The 25,336-nt window shown below is 41.2% G+C and overlaps 1 protein-coding gene across 1 annotated transcript; it reads right to left on the reverse strand.

Annotated features, from left to right (window-relative positions):
* Positions 1-737: 737 nt before the first annotated feature.
* SPRYD7 (SPRY domain containing 7) lies at positions 738-21,604 on the reverse strand. Its single transcript, XM_056132826.1, has 5 exons — positions 21,457-21,604; positions 13,383-13,499; positions 9,339-9,505; positions 4,086-4,188; positions 738-1,632 (listed from the first exon to the last, which is right to left on the reverse strand). Exons 1-5 carry the CDS (start codon positions 21,560-21,562, stop codon positions 1,535-1,537), a joined length of 591 nt encoding a protein of 196 aa, XP_055988801.1. The 5' UTR covers positions 21,563-21,604; the 3' UTR covers positions 738-1,534.
* Between the last annotated feature and the right edge of the window lie 3,732 nt (positions 21,605-25,336).

Genomic DNA, 25,336 nt, shown 5'->3' on the forward strand with positions numbered 1-25,336 from the left:
ATACCAAATACACAATACATATTATGTAGTAAAAAATGTGGATCAAAATGTCTATCTTAAATAGTCTTAAAAGTCTGTAACAGAAAATCACTCTCAAATAATTCTCTCTTGAATAGTGGTTCTCAACTTTATACCTACAGGGCTTGTTCAAACAGAGTGCTGGGCGCTTTCCTGAGAAATTTCACACCTGAGAACGTCCACTTTGAACGTGTTCCCACTTGATATAGCTGCTGGTCTGAAGACACTACTAGGAAAATAACTGCTTCCGAGTCAGCAAGGAAGCTGCATTTACTACGGTCTGGTGAGATTAGCTACTTACATGTGCCACCTTATTTAACTAGTTGTAAAGAACTTAGTAAGCAAGGATGAGTTTCCTTCTTATATTGACAAAAGTAACTTGGGTGGAGAAACTGAGGAGGTAATGGGACCAAGTGGTAAACTTACAATTCAGATTCCCTTCAGTCCCAATGAAGGAAACTTACAACTTCCTGTTGATGCAGGAGTAAAATGTGTGCATCCTACGTGTGTTCATTTGAAAAAGGGCCTCTACCAAAATTGAGTCCAGTGAGTAGTTCATGTGAGTAGGGAGGTAGCCGAGGGGCAGAGATTTTTACTGAAAGGTAAAGGCCTGGTCTCACAGAACTAACTCACCAATTAATTAATTAATTGATTCTTAAATAATCAAGGATGAAATGAATTTACCAAGTAACAAAGTAGGAAGAACATGTGTTTAACACAGTACTGAATATTTCTTATTTACTATTATTTTATTTATTCTTACCAAAAAACCAGAATTGCAAATCAAGTCCTTAAAAGAATAATCTCGTTTACATTAAAGTTGAAGACATCATACATACTTTTCTATCTGCCAGTGTGTGCGACGTCACTAACCAACCAATACTTATTTGGGTGTTGAAGTGACACAGCATAATGGTCTTTGACAAAACGCTGACAAGCACTGAGACATATACCTCCTTTTACAAAGCAAATCAAAAGCAATGACATACAACTTGAATATTAACAAAAGTAGCAAATTTTACAGTAAATAAATTATCAAATATGAAGTTCCCCACATATAATTTCTGACACTTTGTTAAACTGTACATAAAACAAGGACATCAAGACACAACATTACAGAAGTGTAAACTAAAAATAGTTACTGAGGTCTAAATTTGAAAATGACAGAAAGCCCAGCCAACTCTGCTTCTCTATCAAAACAACTATCTTATATATCAAAGATTTTCTTTTAAATACCTATATACAATATTTCCACTTAATACTTTTAATCAAAGCCATATTACACTTAAATAAGAATTAAACAGACCACCCAAAATGCTGATTTCGTATCACAAAATGTAAGCATTTTAAATCACACCTTCCAGGTGGTATAAACAGAGTGAATACACCTCGTTCCTTAAGTGACATTACAAGCATATTTTTAAGAATATATTTTTATCTATAGGTCACATAAAGCTTTATTAAATGGCAAACACTTTAAACAGTGCAGAAATACAAGTTTCAAAAAGAGATACATTCAGAAGATCTGCTGCTCAAATAATATTTTTTCAAAACCGGGCGGAGGAGTATGATAAAATTCACTGAACTGGCAATCCAAAATAGCACTGTCATCAACTACAGATAGGAAAAAAGACAATGAATTAGAAACATCACCTTAATTTGAATGAATACATAATTATAATATAAACCATTTCCATAATATAGTATCAATAAGCAAAAAGAGTAAGCACATGTGTTGTCCAGGTTACAGAACAGGGTACACAAAAAGAGCCACAATAAAGATCAAAATCTGTCAAAACATTAGAAGGATATACATTAAAATAATATCATCCCTAGATGCTGCAAGGACAAGATTTTTTTCCCTATTTGCAAATATTTACTGTCTCAGTTTTATTCTATTAAGAAGTATTACTTTTTAAAAGTTTTATTTTGAAAAAAATTATAGTTTCACGGGAAGATACAAAAATAATAGAGTCCTGTATATCCTTCATCTAGCTCTGTCCAAGGTAGCATATTACTTAGCAGGACATCAAAACCAGAAAACTGACATTGGTATCATACTGGTAACTAGACTGCAGGCTGCTTCTACATGTTTTTATACCAGCATTTACCCAAGAGAAACGAGAGCATACAATCCACACAAAGAGTTTCACAAAAATCTGTATTGCAAACCATAATGCCCAAAAAAAAGGGGGGGGGAGGTGGAGGGAAGGAGGGAGGAAGCAGGGAAGGGAAGGAGGGAGGGGGAGAGAGAGAGAGAGAGAGAGAGAGAGAGAGAGAGAGAGAGAGAGAGAGAGAGAGAGAGAGAGAACAAAGAAGAAAAGTGCCTGCCTTAAGGCAGGCTGGGGGGTGGGGGGTTGGCAGGGGGGACACAGGGGACATTGGTGGTGAGAAATGTACACTGGTGAAGGGATGGGTGTTGGAACATTGTATGGAAGCTCTGTAACTGTATCTCATGGTGATTCAATTAAAAAAACTGCACATTCTATAAACTATTAAATGGAAATTAAAATGGCAAAGATTAAAAAGAGTTTTACATGATTATTCAAAAACTAACAGGTATCATCACACAATGAACTGCATACTACGTGGCAATAAAAATTAATGAATAATTGATATATGTTACAGTTATACTTTAAAATTTAAGTATAAATCTTAAAACCATCATGTTGAGTATAAGAATCCAGACCAAACCAAAGTACAAATGATGTGATTTTACTGATAAGAGTAATCTACCAATGCACAATTGTAGGGAAAAATCATAGATCACTGTCTGAATAAGTCTGGGGTAGCAGAGGTGATCAGGAAGCATTATATGTGAACAGAAAACTGTTTTAGCTTTGTTTGGGGACTACACCCAGTAGTGCTCAGGGCTTACTCCTGGCTCTGTGCTCAGGGATCGCACCTGGTAGGGCATGGTGCACCATATGTGGTGCCATGGAGCAAACCCAGGTCAGCTGAGTGCAAAGCAAATGCCTTACCCGCAGTAATATCGTTCTGGCCCTTGAGAAAACTCTTAAGGCTGATGAATATACCCATTATCTCAACTATGGTAAGGACGTGGGAAGTAAGTTCACAGCCATTTGTTAAACAAGTGCATCACTATGCATTACTAAATATTTTCTAACTGACAATAAATGCAGAATAAAAACTTGAGTTCTAAACTTAAAGTTCATAAGCTCACTAAAGATTTTATCAAAAGCAGCTTCAGGGAAGCCAGTTCAGGTTGAAAAACAAATGAACAATACAGAACAGGCTATCCTATGAGAAATGCAAACTTACACAAGAAGGGAACCACATCACTACTAAGGGAAATAGTTTAGGAAAATAATTTTGGGGAACAAAATGACTCTGAATATTTATAGACACTGAAGGAGAATGACAATGCTAGATACTAAAATCTACAGACTGAAGTTTTATTAACATGAAGGGTAGCACTTCCTCCGCAATGGGACAGAAAACCAAATTGGAATGGATTCAAAAAACCTTAGGAGGTCTTAAGTTTAAGAAGCTGGGGCCTTTTTTTTCTTTTTCCTAATAAATATCTTCTGTATCGAATGAGGGAATTCAAGTAATTGATGACACAGAGCCATCTCTTTTAAGTAATCCAATTCTTGCAAGGGACACACTTGTACAGGAACTATAGTAAGAATACACATAGTTATCAAAAACCAAAAAATTTCTTTCAGGAGAGATTTAACATTTAGGTAATTTTATAAATGGAGTTTATGTCTGATCTACTTAAAAATCACATCTCTAGTTATAAAATATTCTTTACAATAACATTTCCTAGTTCTAAGTTCCACAGTAAGTGGCAGAAAGGTCTTTGTGAATTTTTTTTGAGTTTTCCAGAATCTAAGATCATAAAGTAAAAATGGAAACATGTCACTGCATAGTTAAAAATAATTCCTGTATTTGGCAAATTAAAAAAAAATACACGGGAAAATAAACACCTTTAATAATATCCTATTGAGCACATTAACATTTTGTCCAGCCTTCAAAATGTCAGTGATAAAGTTAATTTTAAAAAGTCAAGCAAACTAATATTTAGAAATGTTTTAGCTTACCATAAACAACTGGATACACTGTTCCTCGTATACCTGATGCTGGACAATGCATGTTTTTTCCATTCAAATATACATTTAATTCTACATGGTCATACGTAATACCCTAAGAATAAAAAAAAAATTTTAAAGGTAAAATTATATATTTTTCATAAATAACCTAGACAGTCAGAAAGCACTAAGAAACATGAGAACAAAAATATAATCAGTTAACAATAGCTTTCTTTAAAAATTTTTAAAATTATTTTATTTTTAAAATTTTTTGAATATCTTATTTTTTAATTGACTGTGAAATACACAGTTACAAAGTTATTTATGATTGGGTTACAGTCATAACATGTTTCAACACCCATCCCTTCACCAGTGTACATTTCCCACACCAATGTCCTCAGTTTCCCTCCAGCCATTCCCTACCCCCCAGTCTGCCTCTATGGCAGACACTCCCCCCCCATCTCTCTCTCTCTCTCTCTCTCTTCTCTCTCCTTTTGGGCATTATGGTTTGCAATACAGATTAAAGTAGCTTTCTTAAGGGTATGCAATTTGATAGTTCTATTTAAATTGATCTAAAAACAAAAATGTGATAATGGAAGAAAAAAATTGTTAAGAAGATTTATGTTTATATTTACATAATATAAATAATTATATAGTCAAGCTACTTAAATACTCATATTAAATGTATATTAAGTATAAATCTCAAGAGTTCATATCAAAAGAAAAATAAATGCTAGCAGTTCAAATCCTAGTGTTAATTGCAAAGAAAAGAAACAAAGAAGTGCCCTCCTGCAACATAGCTCCAAAAAAACCCTTCTTTTCCTTTCCTCCCTGCCTGCCTGCCCGCTCTCCCCCCACCTCCTGCCATTCTTTTTTTTGGGGGGAGAGAAGAACTTGAGACTACACCCAGCAGTTTGTAGGGTTTACTCCTGGCTCAGGGATCAGTGCTATGGGGCTCAGGAGACCATTGAGGGTGCTGGGGATTGAACCGGGATGGCCATGTGCAAGGCAAATGTCCTCCCCACTGTACTGTCACACCGGCCCAGAGATCACACATTTTGAATCTCTCTCCCTTGATTTCAAGTTTGTCAAGTATTAGTAAAGTAAAGCTGATGTCTATGACTGAATATAATTAGGAATTAATATTAAGTTGACAACAGAAACTAGATGACTGAGAGATTTTGTTGTTGTTGTTGTGCTAGGGCCGCACCTGGCTCTGCACTCAGGGGTCACTCCTAGCAGAGCTCAGGGGACTACCTGGGATGACAAGGGATGGGACCCAGGCCAGCTGCATGCAAAGCAAGCCCCTTATCTGCTCTACAATCTTTCCAGCCCTAAAAGATTTTTAAAAACACAATGAACAAAAGATACCACTTTATACATCACTGATGGTACAGAAATATCAATAAGCACTATTAAAAATTCTAGAAAATACATGATAGCCTGGACTATGCCCAAAGCACTATTGCAGCCCCTTAAAATTTACTCATTAATTCTCACAGCTAGAAGGGTGTTATTATCATTCCCCATGTAGTACTCCCAATGACATAAATCACATTACTGATAAGTAAGTAAAGTAAGTAAAGGCCCTCCCGTTGATCATCGATTTGCTCGAGCGGGCCCAGTAACGTCTCCATTGGAGACTTTGTTGTTACTGTGTCTGGCATATCGAATACTCTCAGTAGCTTGCCGGGCTCTCCGAGAGGGGCGGAGGAATCGAACTCGGGTCGGCCATGTTGGCTGCGTGCAAGGCAAACGCCCTACCCGCTGTGCTATTGCTCCAGCCCATTACTGATGGAATAGCTTAAGCACAGAGGCAGTCAAGAATTTACCTATGTTGCACAGCTAGGAAGTGCCAGAGCTGGGATCCAAACCCATACAGTATGCTTCAGACTCTTTTTGTTTGTGTGAGGCCACAGACAACTCTCGCCCCTTTAGAATACTCCATTGCCACACAATAGTCTTCTCTTAAAAACTCTGTACAACAGTTACTAAGTGAAAAAGAAAACTAAGCTTTGAAAAATTAAGAATAGGGGCAGAGAGATAATGTAGAGGCTAAGGCGCTTGCCTTGCTTGCACGTGACTGACCAGGTCTAAAACCTGGCATCCCATACAATCCCCTGAGCTCCACCAGAAGTGATCCCTGAAGGAACAGCCAAGAGTAAGCCCTGAGCACTACCAGGTGTGGTCCCCAAACCGAAAATACCAAGTCAACCAAACAAGCAAAAAAAAAAAAAATCTCACACACACACAGAATTAAGAATAATAGTAAATAGCATTCAAAATGGGTTGGAGCAATAGCACAGCGGGTAGGGTGTTTGCCTTGCACGTGGCTGACCCAGGTTCGATTCCTTCGCCCCCCCCTCCCCCCCCAAAGAGCCCAACAAGCTACCGAGAGTATCTCGCCCACATGGTAAAGTCTGACAAGCTACCTGTGATGTATTCGATATGCCATAACAGTAACAAGTCTCACAATCTGTTGTGAGACGTTACTGGTGCCCGCTTGAGCAAATCGATGTACAACGGGAGGACAGTGCTACAGCATTCAAAACAGAAATGAACACAAACCAACAAGCAACTACTTCAAAGACTTCATACTGTAAATAAATATTGTTAAATTATCTTAAAAGCTTTGCAGAAGCAGAAAAAGATATTACAAGTGATCTCACTTCCAGCTGAGAGCAAAGGCTCGGAGAAGTCAATGCATGAAGTGCTATATAAATTTTTCTCAAGAGCTGGAAAGATAGTAACAGTGGGAAGGTGTCTGTCTTGCCCACACCCGGACCCATTTAGATCCTCAGCACCCTCGTGTGGTTCCCTGAGCACTGCTAGGTGTAGCCCAACACCATTCCTCTTTCCCAACATCTCCTCGAATCTTAGCAAAGTCAGTTAATATTAACACTGACTAAGGAATACTGAGAAAAAGCGGACGGCTTTGGTTTCTTTCCAGCTGATGAAGCTAGCAGTTCAGATCCACAGGTGGCAATCCAGGTGTCTTTCACCACTGTTGGCAACACCTGTTACAAGCATGCTATCTGGAACCCAACCTACATCCCAACACAAGGAAAGAAGGGAGAGGAGCTATGCAAGCCCCCACCTCCAGTCAGCACCATCCAGTTCAATTGCCCAGAAATTAGGTTTGACTCTACCTTCATGGTAACAGAAAATGTGTCCACTTATCATTAACTGTGTGCTAGCTTAGTGACTCAGATTCTCAACTAAGCCTGGTTGTCTCATCAATCCTGGAATAATCCCACACAAGAGGTTACTTAAAATACAAAACCCCTGCCAGGCACTCACAACAGTACCTGCCCCCTAATTAAACTGAAAAAGAAAAATAAAATTCTAGATAGTCATGTTCAAACTACAGATGGATGGGAAAGCAAGCCTGAGATGCTTCGTGTCCGCTTTCCCAGTGCTGGACCAGCTCCAACCAATACTACACAAATACTACAGAAACATAAATCATTTGGTTGGATATTAAAAACCTATTTTTCTTAATTTCTCCTCAAAGAATGACATGTGACTAAAATTCTACACATATGAAAACATTTTTTCTATTTTGAATTCATTTTACTTTTCCTATGCCACTGCCAGCAATTTGGTGAAATTTGTTCTCACAAGTTCAAACTAAGGAGATAAATATGGTAGAAAAATGTCTTGCTTCTCTTAATTCTGCATGTAATTCTTCTTTTAGTCTTCCTTTTATAAGAACGGGCATGAAAAACAGTCTAACAAATCTGACAAACTAAAAAAGGTTCTTAGATCTGTCAATTTGGAGTATCAGTCATTTCAGTGAATGAAGGCAAGAAAAACACACAGTAGACATTTACTACACCAACCAAAAAACATTTGTAGCTGATTATACTTTTTCTGCTTGAATTTCATCTTCTAATGTAAATAGGCTGACAGCATTAACTTGACTTCAAGATTCTCTTTCAAGAAATAACTGTTCAATTAAGGGTGTTTTACATTATGGACATCTGGCAATGATCTGCAAATACTGAACCAACTACTGAGGAAGAATAGGGAAAAGCAGATTTTTAAAAAATGGTTTAAGCCTTTGTCCCCGTTTGACTATAATCAATTTAGAGAAAAAATGACTTTCAAGGATTTATGTAGTTAAAATCTGTTTTAATGCGACTTATTAAAATAGATGTTAACATATTTAACTGGCTATGTTTAATGCAATTGCTGTTCATGTTTAATTGTAGCAAAGAAAAGAGAAGACTGTAGTTAAAAATCTTAAATTCCACATGTTCAACTCTCTGAATTACAAGGTTACCAAGCAGAGATTGGGGGAGTGGGGAGGTAGTGTGGGGGGCATTCAAGAGGGGGTCTCAAATAGTGGTGGGGGCTGTTGGCCCTCTGGGGGTGGGCATAGTGTGGCAAGACTGTATGGCTGAAAATAATCATTTAAACTACTGTAACCCACTGTTACTTAAACAAAAAACACTGTATCTTTCTTTGATTCAAATAACCTGTCAACCTGTCTGTATCATCATTATAAACTTTCCTTTCACGAGGTCCCAGAGCCAGGGTCCCTGAGGTTGTTTATAAGGCACGTTGGTTAAAGGACAGCAGCTTATGACTCTGTTCCTACTGGCGGTTAATAGGCTCAACTCATGTCTACAATTCCCAGATAACACTATATGAGAGCAAGTAGATGGAAAGACATCTTTAATTATAATTCCAATATTTGGCAAAAACTAAAATACATCTACTTGGATCTCTAAAGAGAATGGTCTTAATCATCCTTTCTAATTCCAGTTTTCCAAGAACAACATTTCTACAGTCAAGTCTTAGAATGCTGAGGCCAATTTTCTGAAGAGCCCTCAAAATGAAGGGAGTTTTAAAAGACTGAGCTAACAAGGAGCAATGCTCCTGATAAAATGTCTCCTGCAACCCTGTAATAGAAATTCAAAACAAATTAAGTAATGAGTATAAAAATGTTCTCCAAGATAGCTTTAGCTACATAAACACCTAATATTTTCTAATATAAAGCTCAGTGAGTGTTGATTAGCAACCAATCACTAATATCCTCCTTTGAATGGAAAAGAAGAGTCCATGAGGATCACCTGGCCAGCACAGCCAGGTGCAGGAGAAAGTAGCTAGATAAGGCAGCAGCGTCACACCAAGTACCACTTCAATTAAAGCCAATCCCAGTTCCTTGGAATTCAAACTCAGGCACAACCATACGGGTGTGCTAAGAGTAGCTGAAATTTAGTAATTTACTGTCGAAAGCAATTCCTCAAGAACACTCACCACTACATCTCCCTCCTGAGGAAGGCTATTGGCGGGCAGCCGATTCTTCTCCTCATTGTTGTGGTACAGGGCCCCATCATTTCTCATCACCAGGCTGTGCACATCGCGACCCAGAGGAATCTGATTCAAGTTCACTTTCTGAGTTGCAACACCAATACCCCAGATGCCTGTAACGGAGACCATTTAAATGCCCATCAAGTCTGAGGAATATAAATTATTTTTAAAGGACATGGGGCTGGAGAGATAGTACAGTGGGTACGGCACTTGCCTTGCACGCAGTTGACCTGAGCTTAATCCTCAGCGCCCCATATGGTCCCCTGAGCACTGCCAGGAGTGATCCCTCATTGCAGAGCCAGGAATAAGCCCTAAATACTGCTGGGTGTGGCTCAACTTCTCCCCTAGTCCCACCTCCCCAAATGGAGAGAGAGACTGTAACATTTTACCAGGACAAACTACTTGAGGCAGAGGGCACACTGGGTTGTGCTCAGGGCTTACTCCTACCTCTGCACCCTGGGATCACTCCTGGAGGTCCCTCAGGGTACCAAATAGTGTAGCAGGGATCCAGGGATAAAATCTGGGTTCACTACTGCTCCAGCCCCCTAAAATACTTTAAGTTGAGTGTTTCTCCTGTTTCACCTGAGGTTTTTCAGTAAGATTTGTATCATCTGGGGGAAGGGACAGAAAAATTCCATACTTATCAGAGTATAACAATCTTGAAAAAGTTAATGATAAAAAAACTAAGATATTTTTATGAAGATTTATAAAAATTGTATAAGACTGATCACAGTATTACTAAATGAAAGAAGATTCTGTTGCATAATAGGTGCTTTACTACATTCTTATTGCCTTTTGATTTTAGGCAGTATTGGAATAGAAACTGGACCCTTTAGAAGTCATTTGTTGGGGGCCAGAGAGATGGTTGCACTTGCCTTGCATCCCAAAATCCCGTTTGAATCTCCAGCACCACATACAGTTCACTGAGTACTACCACAGGATATTCCTGAGCACAGAGCCAGCAATAGCCCCCTGAACACCACTGGGTATGGCCCCCAAATTAAAAGAATCAATAAAATAAGAGGAAAGAAATCACATTTTTTAGCACTTGGGAAAAAAGCACTGATTTTAATACAAAAGCATATAAACAAGTTTTAGAACACTCATTATCAAAATATTTTTGAAAGGTAATCTGTTGGTGTTCGATTCAATTTCTGAAATGTGTGTTTTTCCCTTGAAAAGAATAATGGAAGCACACTGTCTGTCTGTCACTGTCCTCCCGTTGTTCATTGATTTGTTCAAGCGGGCACCAGTAAGTCTTTATTGTGAGACTTGTTACTGTTTTTGGTATATCGACAGGGAGTTTGCCAGGCTCTGTCATGTGGATGGGATACTCTCGGCAGCTTGCCGGGCTCTCCAAGAGGGACGGAGGAATCGAACCTGGTGTCGGTCGCATGCAAGGAAAACGCCCTATCAGCTGTGCTATCGCTCCGGCCCAATGGAAGAGCAAATGCCTTTATATTTCTTAAGTGACATATTATGAATAACCTATTTTTTCTTAAAGTAAAAATTCTTTTGGTAGGAGAGGTAGCTCAAGGGGCAGGAATATGTCCCACCTGAGTCTGTACCCCCCCCCCCCATAGTGTTGGTATTGACCCCACAGTAACACAAAATATGTCAAGTAAGTTAAGAACCTTAACTACTTTAAGGTCGTTTACAAATTATACTATGACTTCTGAAGACGCAGTATAGCTACTACCCGGGACTGGTTTCAAACACTCTTACTGTGGCTGGCACTAGTCAGTGGCAGCTGAAAGCCACAGGCCCAGGAGATGAGAAAATAGCCCCTAGAGCCCTGTTCCCTGGATTTAAATCCTGACTAATCTATGGCGGCTTTGGCAAGATCAGTTTTACTTACTCTTCTCTGATTCCTCACCTATGAATTACCAGCCATAATAGTGATTAAAAGATAACCCAAATACTCATAGAGGTGCTGCATATGGGCATTGAAATTTTTTTAAACATTTGATATCTGGGGGTTAGGGGCCACACCTGGTGGTGCTCAGGGCTTACTCCTGGCTCTGTGCTGAGGGATGACTCTGGAGGTACTTGGGGGACCATATGCAGAGCTGAGATTGAACCAGGGTTGGCTGCATGCAAAGACATGTAGGCCTCAAGTATTTTTAAAATACTACTTATTACTTTATATTCTCTAAACGGAGTTTAAATTCCAGAGCTATTTCAAGCATCATCCCCTGAGAAGAAAATTACCTCTTTTAGTCACTGCACTACAATATGAGATAAATAACAGAATCTGATGTAATGAAAAAAATTAGTGATAAAATATTCTATGCCTCAAGTCAGCGAATCTAAAACCTTTGGTCTAGGCTGATTTTATATATATATATATATATATATATATATATATATCTTTTTTTCCCCCCATTTCTTTTTACTGCAGAGCCTGGGATCAGACCCAGGTCTTATGCATGTAAGGCGTGTCTTTACCACTGAGCCATATACCTCGCCTAAAGCGGACTGTGAAAGCAAACAGTTCTTCTAATATGCAAGCAGAACACCTAGAGTTCTGAATTTTGTCTAGTTTTATTACAACTTTTTCAGTTGTAATAAATATAAAATCAGAGTGGACTGGAGAGGGGCTTGTATGTAGCAGATTCTGGTCTGATCTCTGCATATGGGCCCCCAATCATCACAGGAATGATTCCTAAACACTACCAGGAATGGAACCCCAAAGCACTTCCCCGGCCCAAAAAAGGAGAAGGTCTATTAAAAAAAGGGGGGGGGGGGGTTGAAGATCATGTTGTTAATTTTTTCTGGATTGAGTGAAATATGGAAAAATTACATGTCTGAACTTTTTACTGTGTTGACTTCACAAATAATGACTATAAAATATATATAAATGGATCAATTTTTAAGAGTGAAAGGTGGTTATACTAATTTCATACAAAAGGATTATAATCTCCTTACTCCCAAAGAATTATGCCGGCGGTGATATACTTCCGCATAACTATCTCAAGCTTCCCGAGGGACTAGTGCTACGAACACTCCTATGCATTTATTCCAGGAATATCACTGAAAATATCATTCACACAGAAAACTCAAAATTTTATTAGATTTAAGGCTCAAGAAGTATGGTTTCCTTTGAGAAATGTGTGTTTGAATCTAGAAGATTGCAGTAACCTGAGACATTCTGCTGTCAGTGAACTAAATTATAAAAGAATGGGACAGGACCAGAGTACTAAGATTAGTGTGCTTGTCTCGCGTGAGGCTGCAGTCTTGGCCTTGGTTCGAATCCAGCACTGGCAGCAGTGGCCCCGGAGAATAGAAGCAAGCATTACCTGAGCACTGCTGGGCATGGCCAAAATTTGAAAAAAAAAAAACAAAAAAACAGAGCACAGTTTCATATTTATCAGAAAAAAATCAGTATTTTAAAACTAATTTAGAAAACAAGCCCCAAAGTGATATTTTACACCACTTACACTAATTGAGTAAAACTATAGCTGATTTGTCTAATTTTCCTATTCAGTGCCTAAATTACTCATGCAGTATTTCACTGTAAGTATTTTTAAATAAAGCCCCAAATTTTCCATTTATAATATAGCCACACTTTTTTTGTTGTTGTTGCTTTTGTTTTATTTTTGTTTTTGTCTTTTTTGGGGGGGGAGGGGGGTCACACCTGGCAGTGTTCAGGGCTTACTCCTGATTCTGTGCTCAGGGATCACTTCTGGTGGTACTTGTGGGGACCATATGAGGCACCGGGGATTGAACCAAAGACATGCAAGGCAAGCACGTTACCCATTGTACTATCTCTCCAGTCCCGCATCTTTCACTATTAACTATTACAGTACTCAAAATTGGTATACAATTAAAAAAAACTTCATGTATTTTTTTTAAAGGATAAGTACAGACTCTAGGTTTCTAACCGAATTCTAAATAGGATTACTTCAGAAGATTCTGAACTGTGACATCTCAAGATTGTATTATTATAATTAAGAAAAAAAATCAGAATCATAAATACATTATACCAACCTGTAGACTGAATTTTGAACTCAAAGTAACTTTTGTTTTGATGTAAAGGTGCACTGGCTAAACAACCTCCAGTTCCACATATTCTTCTTCCATTTTTCACAATGACAACATCTGTTCCTAAACAAGAAAAGCAGACATGTGTTACGTGCTGTATTTTTTTAAAATCCAAGATCATGGTTAATTTCTGTTCAACTTTTGGCTTTTGGTCGACCAAAAACATAGATGCTATTTGCACTCTGAAATACAGAAACTACCTTAAATTATTTTAAATACCTCATTCAGAATTTCCTCCCTGAGACCGTTTGTTTATTTTTTGGTTTGGGGGATGCTGTGCTCAGGGCTAACTCATGGCTCTCGGTGGTGCTGAGGATCCAACTGAGGAAAGTTGATCCAACTGATCACTGTATTATTTCTCCAGCCTTGAAATACCTCAAGGCATGCAGAAGTCACTTCCAAATTTGTCATCAATAAATCAATTTTATGATAAATTTCTTAAATAAAATTATAAGCATGTAAAAGAAAGGCTGGTAAATGGGTACAATTTTCAATTCAGTAAGCATAATATAGAGTATGCTGCTTTAATAACTGCTAGACACAATATACTATGCTTGTGCACAATTTAGGTAAGAACTGGAGAGAACATGAAATATAAAAAGAATATCTATAGTCTTGTAATTGACACTAAAAATACTAACTTTAGGATATTAAAAATGCTTTAAGATTGCTACTCTCAATAACACTACAATATGCAAGCAAAGCTTTGAAAAACATAAATGCACTCCATTCTCAATTAGTATTTTAACTGAGCATTTTAACACTGGATAAAGGTGAGAAAACTGTTTCTCGATAACATGATCTCAAACCACATCTTTTCCAAATCTTGATTTAAGAAAGTATAAAGAGTATAAAAGTATAAAGAGACTTTACTATGCAAAAGTATACCATATCCCATGGGCCAGAGTGATAGTTCAGCAGGTAAGACACTTGCCTTGCATGTGGCCAGCCCTGGTCCAAATCCCAGGACACCACAGAGTCCCCAGAACCAACAGGAGTGATCCCTGAGTGCAGAGCCAGAGCCAGGAGAAAGTCCTGAGTACAGCCTGGTATGACCCCAAAACACTGTAGCACTGCAGCACTGTCCTCCCGTAGTTCATTGATTTGCTCGAGCGGGCCCAGTAACATCTCCATTGTGAGACTTGTTACTGTGTTTGGCATATCAAACGCGCCACGGGGAGCTTGCTAGGCTTTGCCATGTGGGCGAGATACTCTCGGTAGCTTGCCAGGCTCTCTGAGAGGGGCGGAAAAATCGAACCCGGCTCTGCCAGGCCGGCAGTGCACAAGGCAAACACCCTACCGCTGTGCTATCCCTTCAGCCCCAAACAAACAAAACTATTCCACAACACTGTCACGACTCCCAAAATGTACAACACATATTCCCACTTCACTAGTAACAAATAAAACAAACTAAGCAATTCTGGTTGTTTTTGGTTACCGAGTCAATTTATCACATAGGTTTAGACTTTTAAATTTTAAGATGAAAATTCTGTCTATTTCAATGGAATATTATGCAGCTGTTAGAAAAGATGAAGTCATGAAATTTGCTTATAAGTGGATGGACACTGAGAGTATCATGCTAAGTGAAATGAGTCTGAAAGAGAGGGACAGACACAGAAGGACTGCACTCACTTGTGGAATATAAAATAGCATAATAATATGAGGCTAACACCTAAGGGCCAGGAGGATCATTCTGTGGTTTGGAAGTCTGCCTCATGTGCTGAGGGAAAAGAAGGGACCACTAGGTTGAGGGGTCACTCAGGATGGGAGACGTGTGCTGAAAATAGACCAAGGACCAAACATGATGGCATCGCAGTATCTGTATTGCAAGCCATGATGCTCCAAAACAGATAGAGAGTAAGATGGAAGTTGCCAGAGTCAGGGGGCAGGAAGGGGTGGGGGTTGCGGGGGGGGGGGGGGGATACTGGGGACATTGGTGGCAGAAAATGCGCACTGGTGGAGGGATGGGTGTTTGATCATTGTATGATTGAAACTCGATCATGAAAGCTTTTTATTGAATCTCACAGTGATTCAATAAAGAAATTTAAAAAGTAAAAAAAATTTACAAGAAAAGAAAATTAGTGTCTATTTAACCTTGATACAGAAACAAGTTTCTCCTATGAGAAACACAGGATACCAAAATCCAGAAAAGGAAATGTGACTGAAGCATACACCAACGTAAAAAATAAAGCTAATGATAGTTTGTTTGAGCTCATCCTTTAACTGTGTGGGAATCCTCCAGAGCTGGGTAAAGAAAATGAGACCACAATAACAATAGGTGCAAATAAGCTGGTAGCTATCTCATGATTAAATTCATATTTAAATAGAAAAATTATTGGGGTCAAATACACAGAAGTGAAAAAACTTCAGATTCTATCACAATTCTAAACTGATAAGAAACTCTTAAAAGTGGAATACCATTATACAATTATTAAAAGTTAATTAGCACTCACTTTTTCTTTATAACATTAAGCCTCTAATTCGGGAAAAAATACCTTTATACATCATTATATCTAGTTACACCATCTAGCCCTGGAATGTATCCAGAGCTTAGCTTCTCCCTGGCACCAAAGACCACAAAGTAGTTGGCACTTGGCAGACGCTCAACAAATAACTGATATAGAAAGAAATGAATGTCCTGGTTAATGGACTTTGCCATGCACAAGTAGCATTTGCGTTCCATTTCCCAACAGACATCCCACTGGAGATTTAAGAAGTTCCAAGGAAGCTGACTCAATCTCTGGCTTCAGGGATAGTTCTAACCTGGGCTAAATCAATCAGTGCAGTTCTAATTTCCTGGTCACAGTGAGGGACTATTTGCCTGAGTCACTATTATGATGAGTTAGTTTCAGGGCTTCTGTGGGTGACAGAATAGACACTATCATTCTTGCTGGACCCGAATAAGAAAGTCTACTCCCCAGGGAGCTGCTGCAAGTTATCCTGGAAGTCAGACTTCAAATATAAGCAGCAGAAAGCAGAAGAAATAAATCTTACCAAAAAAAAAAAAGTGCAACATAAAATAGAAATGAAGGAAACTCCTGGCATCCAAACTAAAGCAAATTATAGAGGTGAATTTAAAATAAAAATGACTTCTAGGGGCTGGAGAGATAGCACAGCGGGTAGGGCGTTTGCCTTGCACGCAGCCAGCCCACGTTCGATTCCCTGCATCCCATATGGTCCCCTGAGCACCGCAGGAGTAACTCCTAAGTGCAGAGCCAGGAGTAACTCCTGTGCATTGCCAGGTTTGATCCAAAAAGCAAAAAAAAAAAAAAAAAAAAAAAAAAAAAAAGACTTCTAAATTCTCTTTAATTGGTGGGGGGAGTAGGCAGGGGAGCACATGCGGTGTTGCTCAGATCTTACTCCTGGCTCTGCACTCAGGAATCACTCCTGGCTCAGGAGACCCTATGGCATGCTGGGGATCAAACCAGCTGGCTCTTACTCCAGGCCACACAACTTAAATTTTAAGACAAAAGTCAATATCTAGTTAACCTTGATATAGAAACAAGCTCCTATGAGAAACACCAGGAAATAAAAAATCCAGAAAATGGACTGTAACTGGGGCATACTACCAACATAAAAATAAGACAATGACAGTTTGTTTGAGTTCAGTTTTAAAGCTCATTGTTTATGACTCAGAAAGAAAGGGATAGACATAGAAAGATTGCATTCATCTGGGGAACAGAAAGTAACAAAATAGGAGACCAACACCCAAAAATGGCCGAGATCAGTACCAGGAATTTTACTCCATGGCTTGGAGGCCAACCACACATGCTAGGCGAAAGGGGAGCTCAGATAGAGAAGGGAACACCAAATAAAGGGTGTTGGGAGGATCCTCCCAGGATGGGAGAAGCATGCTGAAAATAGACTGGAGACCAAACACGATTGTCACCCATTACCTCTTTTGCAAACCACAACACCCAATAAGAGAGAGAGAACAAAAGGGAATGCCCTGCCACAGAGGCAGGGTGGGATGGGGGTATGGGGGGTGGGAGGGATACTGGGATCCGTGGTGGTGGGAAATGGGCACTGGTGGAGGGATGGGTATTTGATCATTGTATAATTGAAACCCAAACACAAAAATGTGTAAGTCTACAACTATACCTCATGATGTCTCACTAATAAAATTTTTTAAAAAAATAAATAAATTCATTTTTTAGCTCAGCAGTAGGGCATTTGCCTTGCATACATTTGAAGTCCTAGGTTCAATCTCCAGCACCATATACACAAAATATGTCTTTGTCCATAGCTATTCTTTAAGCAAGTTATGGTTGGTTACAATGGAAAAATGTGAACTGCATTAACCATAACCATATACATGTCAGACTGATAGAACTTAAAGATACAGTGAAAAAGGAGTGATGAGGGGTGGGAGAGAAAGCACAGGCGGTAAAGCAAGCAGCAATTCCTGGCATCACATACGATCCCTTGAGCCCAACCAGGGGTCACTCTTGAGCACAGAGCCAGGAAGAGCCCTTGACTACCCTCAGATGTGACTCCCAAACCAATAAAATATTTTCAAAGGAATGGTGAGAAGAAATAAGGATATGAGGTATACATCTGCATGTGCCTATGATTAATGAAACAAGGAGATGGTTAAGCAAGTTGAAGTGCCAAGCTGGAAAAATCAAAAATGCTATTATAGGGGGCTGGAGCGACAGTCCAGCGGGTAGGGTGTTTGCCATGTATACAACTGACCCAGGTTCGATTCCCAGCATCCCATATGGTCCCCTGAGCACCGCCAGGGGTAATTCCTGAGTGTAGAGCCAGGGGTAACCCCTGTGCATCGCCGGGTGTGACCCAAAAAGAAAGAAAAAAATCTATTATAATTATTAAATACTGGGAAATTATTTTAAACTTGTTACTTCTCTTGCTTTTAAGTACAAAGATATCTTATGGTTGGGTCCATGTATTACTACTTAAGAGTTAAGGTAGATTTGGGATGAAGACATAACACAATGGACTGAGCATATACTTTGCATGAGGGAGGCCTGGGTTTGATTCCCAGCACCACCTCGTACCCTGAACATCACCAGGGACAACGTCCTTCCCAAGTACCACCAGGCATGGCCCAAAAGACAAAATAAATGAGTCAAGACAAATTCTAGCACAGCACCTGTAACATATAACATATAACAATATAAACATACAAAAATAGCCAGACTTTTTTTTAAGAAACATTCTCAAATAAAGGACATCCTTTCAAGGTACCTCTGAAGACTAGAATTTCTGAAAAATTGATTCATAACTAAAGTAGAATATATGGCAAAACTGAGTATATTTACAAACACTGTGTCAAAAATATTTCCCACAGAGGAATTCCAAAGTGGCTTTGCATGATGCTGGATCGCCAAGCTAAAGGAAAATTCTGAGTCAACACTTACTCGGATATAAAATATATGGCAAAAATGTTGGCTGCATGAAGGCCAGTGCCTTACCCACTGTACATCTTTCTGGCCCTTAGACTGTTTTCGTTTAAAAAAAAAAGTGGGGGGGGAAGAGGGCTGAGGAGCCAGTGCCAAGAGCTAGTGCACATATGCAGGAACTAAGTTCAGTGCCCACCATGCAATGGCTGCTCCTAAGCACTTCTGGGTATGGACCAAGTAGGGATGCAGGGGAAGAGAGAGAAGACAGGAGGAGAGAAAAAGATGGAATCACATTCCTTAGGGTCTTTTAAAATTTGTTTTTGGGTCACACCCAATGCTGCTTAAGGCTTCTGCACTCAGGGATCACTCCTGGTGGGGCTCAGGGGGTCAACCATATAGATGCTAAGGATCACACCTGAGTCGGTCATGTGCAAGGAAGTAGTATCCTACCTGCTACAATATCACTCTGGACCTCCCTTCGTGAGATGGAAGGCTCTTGATGCATGTAAGAGCCAAATACATGCATACTTGCTCATCATGCTACCAATATTTTCAGCTCAAAGTTAATTTATGCTTGAAATGTACTCCTAACTTAACAAGCCTTTCTTTTCTCTCTGTACTAATATTTGGTTTCTAAAAATCAGGCTTCCTTTGTAACTGCAGAATCCTAATTTACTGGATGGCAATTTCAGAAAGAAAAAAAAACACTCATGCAGACAGAAAATTTGGGGGCAATCTTACTAAAGTTTTGGACAGCTTTGTAAACAGAACATAGTGGAGGGCTGAAGAGATAGTACAGGCAGGAAGGCACATGCCATGCTGGAGAGTACTGGGCATCACCGGGTGGAGTCCTGGAGGCCCATGCCCCCTGCCCTCCCTTGGAGGGCACGGAGAACTGTGGGTGACTTGAGTAATTCCTGACACTGCAGGGAAAGGCAGCAGCCTTAGCGTCCTGGTTAGCTGAGAACCTTGAGGAGGACCGTGGCTGCCCTGACACTCAGCCTTTGCTTGGGAGGCAAAAAACAATAAACATCTAAGAGTGGATACAAGAAACCAAAGCAAAGGAGTGCTCTCATAAGACTCATAAGAAGACTGTAGTAATAATTCAGTAGCTGGCAACAGAGCAGCCCTTCACTGCATTCTCTCCTGGGAAACTCCACCACTGGGAATGGCTCAATAAATATCAGTCGAGTGAATGAATAAATGGGTGGATACATTTTCTAGGGAAAATGATAAGAATTGGGCATCCAAGTTCTATGGTGATGACAGATAAGAAATAAGTTTAAAGATATCTACATGTATACATATTTATGTATTAAGTTTATTTTTGTTAGGAGAGCTAAGAATTAACAGTACCAACACCTATGGTAGCCTACAATTATCACCTCTGAGGTTCCGTAGGTGGGTTAGAAGAGGGGCTCACAACTTTTCCCACTCAAGATCCCAGTGGCCTGATGACTTTTACCTAATACTGGTACTCACGTAGATTAAAAAAAAAAGTATCAGATTAAACATTTACTGATAATATCATAAAGTATTTTAAGACAAATTTTCAAAAAGCTACAAGGCCCAGGTTGGAGCAATAGCATAGCAGGTAGGGTGTTTGCCTTGCACATGGCCAACCCGAGTTCGATTCCCAGCATCCCATATGGTTCCTTGAGCACCGCCAGGGGTAATTCCTGAGCGCAGAGCCAGGAGTAACCCCTGTGCATCGCTGGGTGTGACCCAAAAAGCAAAAAAAAAAAAAAAACCTACAAGGCCTCGAAATGGAGCAGCACCCCAACCCACCACCTAAGAAGCCAGTCTATAAAAAAAAAAAGGTGAATAATCGGAGAATTCCCTGAATTAGAAAGAATCTAGGAAGGAGTTTGGTTACGTAGGAAAATGAAGCACAGTATCTGCGGTACAGAATAACCCACCACAAAAGCAAGCACTCTCACTGGCACGACCCCCGTGGAAATCTCTCCTTCTAGGGTAATAATAATAATAATAATAATAATAATAATAATAATAATCTAGAAGCATAACAGCGACCCGCGAGGAATGTTTCCGAACAAACAGCGGAGCGGAGCGGGAGGTGCTGCAAGGAAGGACGCCGAGCTGCTGCAACGCATGCATGTGCCCGCCGATTAATTAATCATTCGGGAGAAAATGCAGATGCAAAGGAGCTCGGCCGGGGCGGGAGGAGGCGCCCGAGTGACTCAGGAGCCAGGAGGGAGCACCGGGCTGACGGCGCAGGTGCGACCTGGGCAACAAGCCTGGTTTCTGCCTTCGGGAGGGGAGAGGAGAGGAAATCGCTCCCCAGGAGCCGAGCCCCGACACGCGGCCGAGCCCCATCATCGAGGAAACCGGCTGCCGCGACCCCCCTAAAAAACCTCCGGGCACCGCGGAGGTCTGAGCTGGCCCGGGCCGGGGTCCGGGGGGCAGCTCGGGGGCACCGGCGGGGTCGTCCGCACACCCATCTCCGGGGACCGGCGCTGACCAAGGACCGGGCCGAGAGGGGAGCGGAGGGGAGACACGCGAGGTGAAACGGGGTCAGGAAAACAACGGGGGCTGGGGTCGGTGACACCCGGCGGGGCGGGGCAGGGTGGGGCGGGGGGGTCTGTCCAGCCCCAGCACCGGCGCGGTCCGGGCCGTTGGGTCCCGGGGAGCCTCACCCATGTGCTGCGTGTCCAGCTGCACGGCCGGCATCTCCTTCAGGGGTATGTGGCCCGTCCCGCCGTCTCGGCAGCATCGCAGGCAGCAGAAGACCGAGGCTGCCATCGCGCAGGCACCCGGGACCCGGCTCCGCCGGGCGCGCCCGAGTCACTGAGACGCCGCCGCCGCCCCTCACCTTTCGCCCCGCCTCCAAGGCCCTGCCCGAGCGCCCGGCGGGCGTGTCTTGGAGCGCGGGGTCGGCTACAGCGACGCCTGCGGCCGGGAGGGCGCAGCGCAGGCTGGAGGGAAGCCGGCCTAAGGCGGAAGAAGCCGAGGCAGCGGGGGAGGCGCCTAAGCGAAGGGCGGGGCTGGAGGGAGCGGCGCAGAAGGGGCGGGGCAGAGTCCTTGCGCCTGCGCACAGGGTCGTGCCGCCCTTGGCGCGCTTCACCTCGTGGTGAGGCTTCAGTCCCTAGAAAGTATTTCCTGGGTCATCATTTTATACATGAAGGAAGTTTTTACTTGAAAACCTTGGGTCTGGGGCAGGAGCCATAGTACAGCGGGTAGAGCGTTTGCCTTGCACGCGGCGGAGCCGGGTTCGATTCCCAGCATCCCATAGGGTCCTTTGAGCACCTTCAGGAGTAATTCCTGAGTGCTTGAGCCAGGAGTAACCCCTGTGCATCACGGGGTGTAACCCAAAAAGAGAGAAGAAAAAAAAACAAACAAATGAAAACCTTAGATCACTCTGAGAATTTAGTAGTAGAATTTCCATTGGGAGGGAGGAGGGAGTTAAATACAATGTTGGAACGGGTATTTTTCTGGGTGAAAGGTAACACTATGTCACAAATGTAGCTCGTTGAATTACCTAAAAGTTACAGAGTGAATATGTCCCCATTTTAAAGACGAAGAATTAGAGGGGGGTAATTAATGTTCCCTCATCTGTGTAAAAATACACTAAGTAGATTTCAAAGCCACCATTTGGACTCCCAAACCTTCACTTGTTCCACCTGCTCATTTTGCACCTCGAAGTGAGGCAAAAAAAAAAAAATTCTTTTTTTTTTCTTTTATGAACCAAGACAGTTTTCACTGGATGAAACTTGCTTAGAAAGATGTGAGAGGAGAGAGAGAGGGAAAATATGTGTCCAAGAGAGAACACAGGCTTCTCCAGAGTGGATAGACACAAAGTAAACAGATAGTAGAGGAGGCACTGTTCAAGAGAGAATGTGGGCTTGAAGAGCACGATTATGGATCTAAATCTTGATATTAATATTACACTTCTTAACTGTGTTTTCGGTTTAAAATGCAGACTTGGAGACAGACATTGTGGCTCAAATTAGAGCACCTCCCTAGGGCCCCGAGTTCCATCCCCAGCACCTCTTACATCTTTAGTGCCACCCCAGTTGCGTTCCCCAAACACTCCAGAGCACCCCAGCCAGGCAGGACCCTGAAAATCACAGCAACAAAAGGAGGGTGGAAGGGCAGGGTGTCACTCAAAAACTAAAAAAATTAAGTACATTATTTGCAATTCATTTTTATATTTTATTAACCTCCTTTTGGCAATAAACTGCCATAACTTTTGTATCACTGTATCACTGTCATCCCATTGTTCATTGAGTTACTGAAGCGAGCACTAGTAACGTCTCCATTCGTCCCACCCCTGAGATTTCTGCAGCCTCTCCTTACTCGTCTTTCCCAACGCTGCCATATTGGAGGCTCTTTCAGAGTCAAAGAAATGAGACCTGTTATTGTTACCCGTTATACCCTCCACAATAACTTTTGTATAGATAAATACAATAAGAACTATAAAATAAATGTATAGATACATAAAATAAGAGCTATAAAATAAATGTACAGGAATATTAAAACTACTACATGTATTAAATACAAAGTACACATTTAAATCCCTTAAGTTTTAGTCCCATTCTCAATGAAACACCAGGCTAACTGTGGCTAACTGCGGGATAGCAACTGCCTTTTCTATTTAGGAAAGTGATTTGTCTGGACCTTGCCCTGTGCCCTTCGCCCTCATCACAGCAACCAGAGTCTATACAGCAGTTTGAAGCACATGAAACTGGTTAGCTCCTGAAATGAACTCCTTGGACTGGAAAATAAATGCCATCCATGAGCTCACAGCCCCTTTTATAACTGGGACCCTGTTATCCTTTCGTTATTATTTTCAAAGAATTAGTCTTCTGGGAAGAACAATGTGAAAGATTGTTGGCAATCTTTCACAACCATCACTTTGAGTAACAGAACTCTCACAGCCTCCAGAAGGTTTCCCAGTAATAGTTAGAAGGTGGTTTATCTAAGTTGAAAGCAATAACAGAGAATGATTCCTTGAAAAAAAGAAGTCTGCTTCAGTGACAAATGCCAGGAGCTCAGAACTGGTAGTGCAGTAATGGGAAACATGTGTTTTCATGCTGAGTTTAACCCCAGGCCCAGGATTTATTTTTTTTTCTTTCTCTTCTCTTTCTTTCTTTCTTTCTTTCTTTCTTTCTTTCTTTCTTTCTTCCTTCTTTCCTTCCTTCCTTCCTTCCTTCCTTCCTTCCTTCCTTCCTTCCTTCCTTTCTTTTTCTTTCAGTCTTTCCTTCCTTCCTTCATTCTCTCTCTCTCTGTCTCTCTCTCTCTCTCTGTCTGTCTCTCTTTTTGGCTTCATTTGGGGGGAGGGGGCAAGCCCAACATGTTTGGGAATCAGTGCTCAGGGATCGCTCCTGGGCAGAAGAGGGTTCGATGGTGGACAATATGGGATGCCTCTGCACCCCCACCCCCCAACACACACACAAAAACACACAGAGTACTGTGGATACAGCCACACAATGATGATGGGTTGCTTCAAACTGCAGTCAAGCTCAGGAGGCCTAGCTCTATGATCTGTGTTCTTTTTTTTCTTCTTTTTTTATTATTATTTTTTTAATTTTTGGACCACATCAGTGCTCAGGGGCTACTCCTGGTCCACTTCTTGGAGATCAGTCCTCGCAGTACTCTGGGGGCCATACCATACTGGGGATGGAGCCCGTCTCCTGCATGCACAACCTCTGCCTTAGCCCTCTGAGTTCTCCCCCGGGTGTGTTCTTAACCGTTGTCCCTCTTTTTAATTTGGAGGAGAGGAAGGCACACCTGGTAATGCTCAGGGCTTACTCTTGACTCTACACTCAATAACCACTCCTAGTAGGTCTCCGGGCGCCATATGAGATGAATGGGATGGAATACCTGTGAGGGCAAAACTAATGCCATGACAAGTTGAAGCTAACATTAAGTCTCGACTAGGCCTCAGTTTCTGTTTCCCTGGAGCAGGACTTGGAGTTTCTGGTAAACTCCCTGTTGAGTAATTTGCCAAGATGAGGAATTGGGCAGTTGGGTCTGGCTGGTCATGAAGGGTCACTGCACCCTCCTTAGAAACTGTTGCTAACTATTGCTTAATTGCTGATCACCATTATAATAGGGCTAATGCTAAAAATAGACCAGTATATAAGTTGCTTCTTAACTCTGAACCCTATACAAACTGCTAGTGATTTGGAGTCAGGGTCCTTGTCAAGACTCCACAGTGTTGGATGAGACTTGGACCCTAACTCGGGCTCGGGCTAGTGAAAAAAGTTCCTCTGCTTTTGCATTATCTTGTGTGGACTTGGTCTCTCCACAATTGGGGATCTGAAACTTGAGCACAACACACCAAGGGCTGTGTTCAGGTCAAGTGCCTTACCCACTATTCTCTCTGGCTGGGTGCAACATTTTAGGGCACATTTCTAACTTTTGTTCCCTTCCCTTGATACAGAAGTTGATAATTGGCTATCTGCCATTAGTGACGTTTACTGAATCTGAATCTGTTGAATTAGGTAGTCTACATTCAACAATAACAACTAAAACGTATGAAATAGCTTTTAATCCGTTCTTTTGCAGTAGACT

This window comes from Sorex fumeus, unplaced genomic scaffold, assembly GCF_029834395.1.
Source record: "Sorex fumeus unplaced genomic scaffold, SorFum_2.1 ptg000095l, whole genome shotgun sequence".
Lineage (NCBI taxonomy): Eukaryota > Metazoa > Chordata > Mammalia > Eulipotyphla > Soricidae > Sorex > Sorex fumeus.

What these genes read in the sequence shown, in the direction of transcription:
- SPRYD7 (XM_056132826.1), bottom strand. Translation starts at nt 21,562, where the DNA reads ATGGCAGCCTCGGTCTTCTGCTGCCTGCGATGCTGCCGAGACGGCGGG. An exon ending in GTTCAAAATTCAGTCTACAG is followed by an intron (nt 9,506 to 13,382) that starts GTTGGTATAATG and finishes TCTCCGTTACAG; the next exon opens with GCATCTGGGGTATTGGTGTT. An exon ending in AGTGTATCCAGTTGTTTATG is followed by an intron (nt 1,633 to 4,085) that starts GTAAGCTAAAAC and finishes TCCTATCTGTAG; the next exon opens with TTGATGACAGTGCTATTTTG.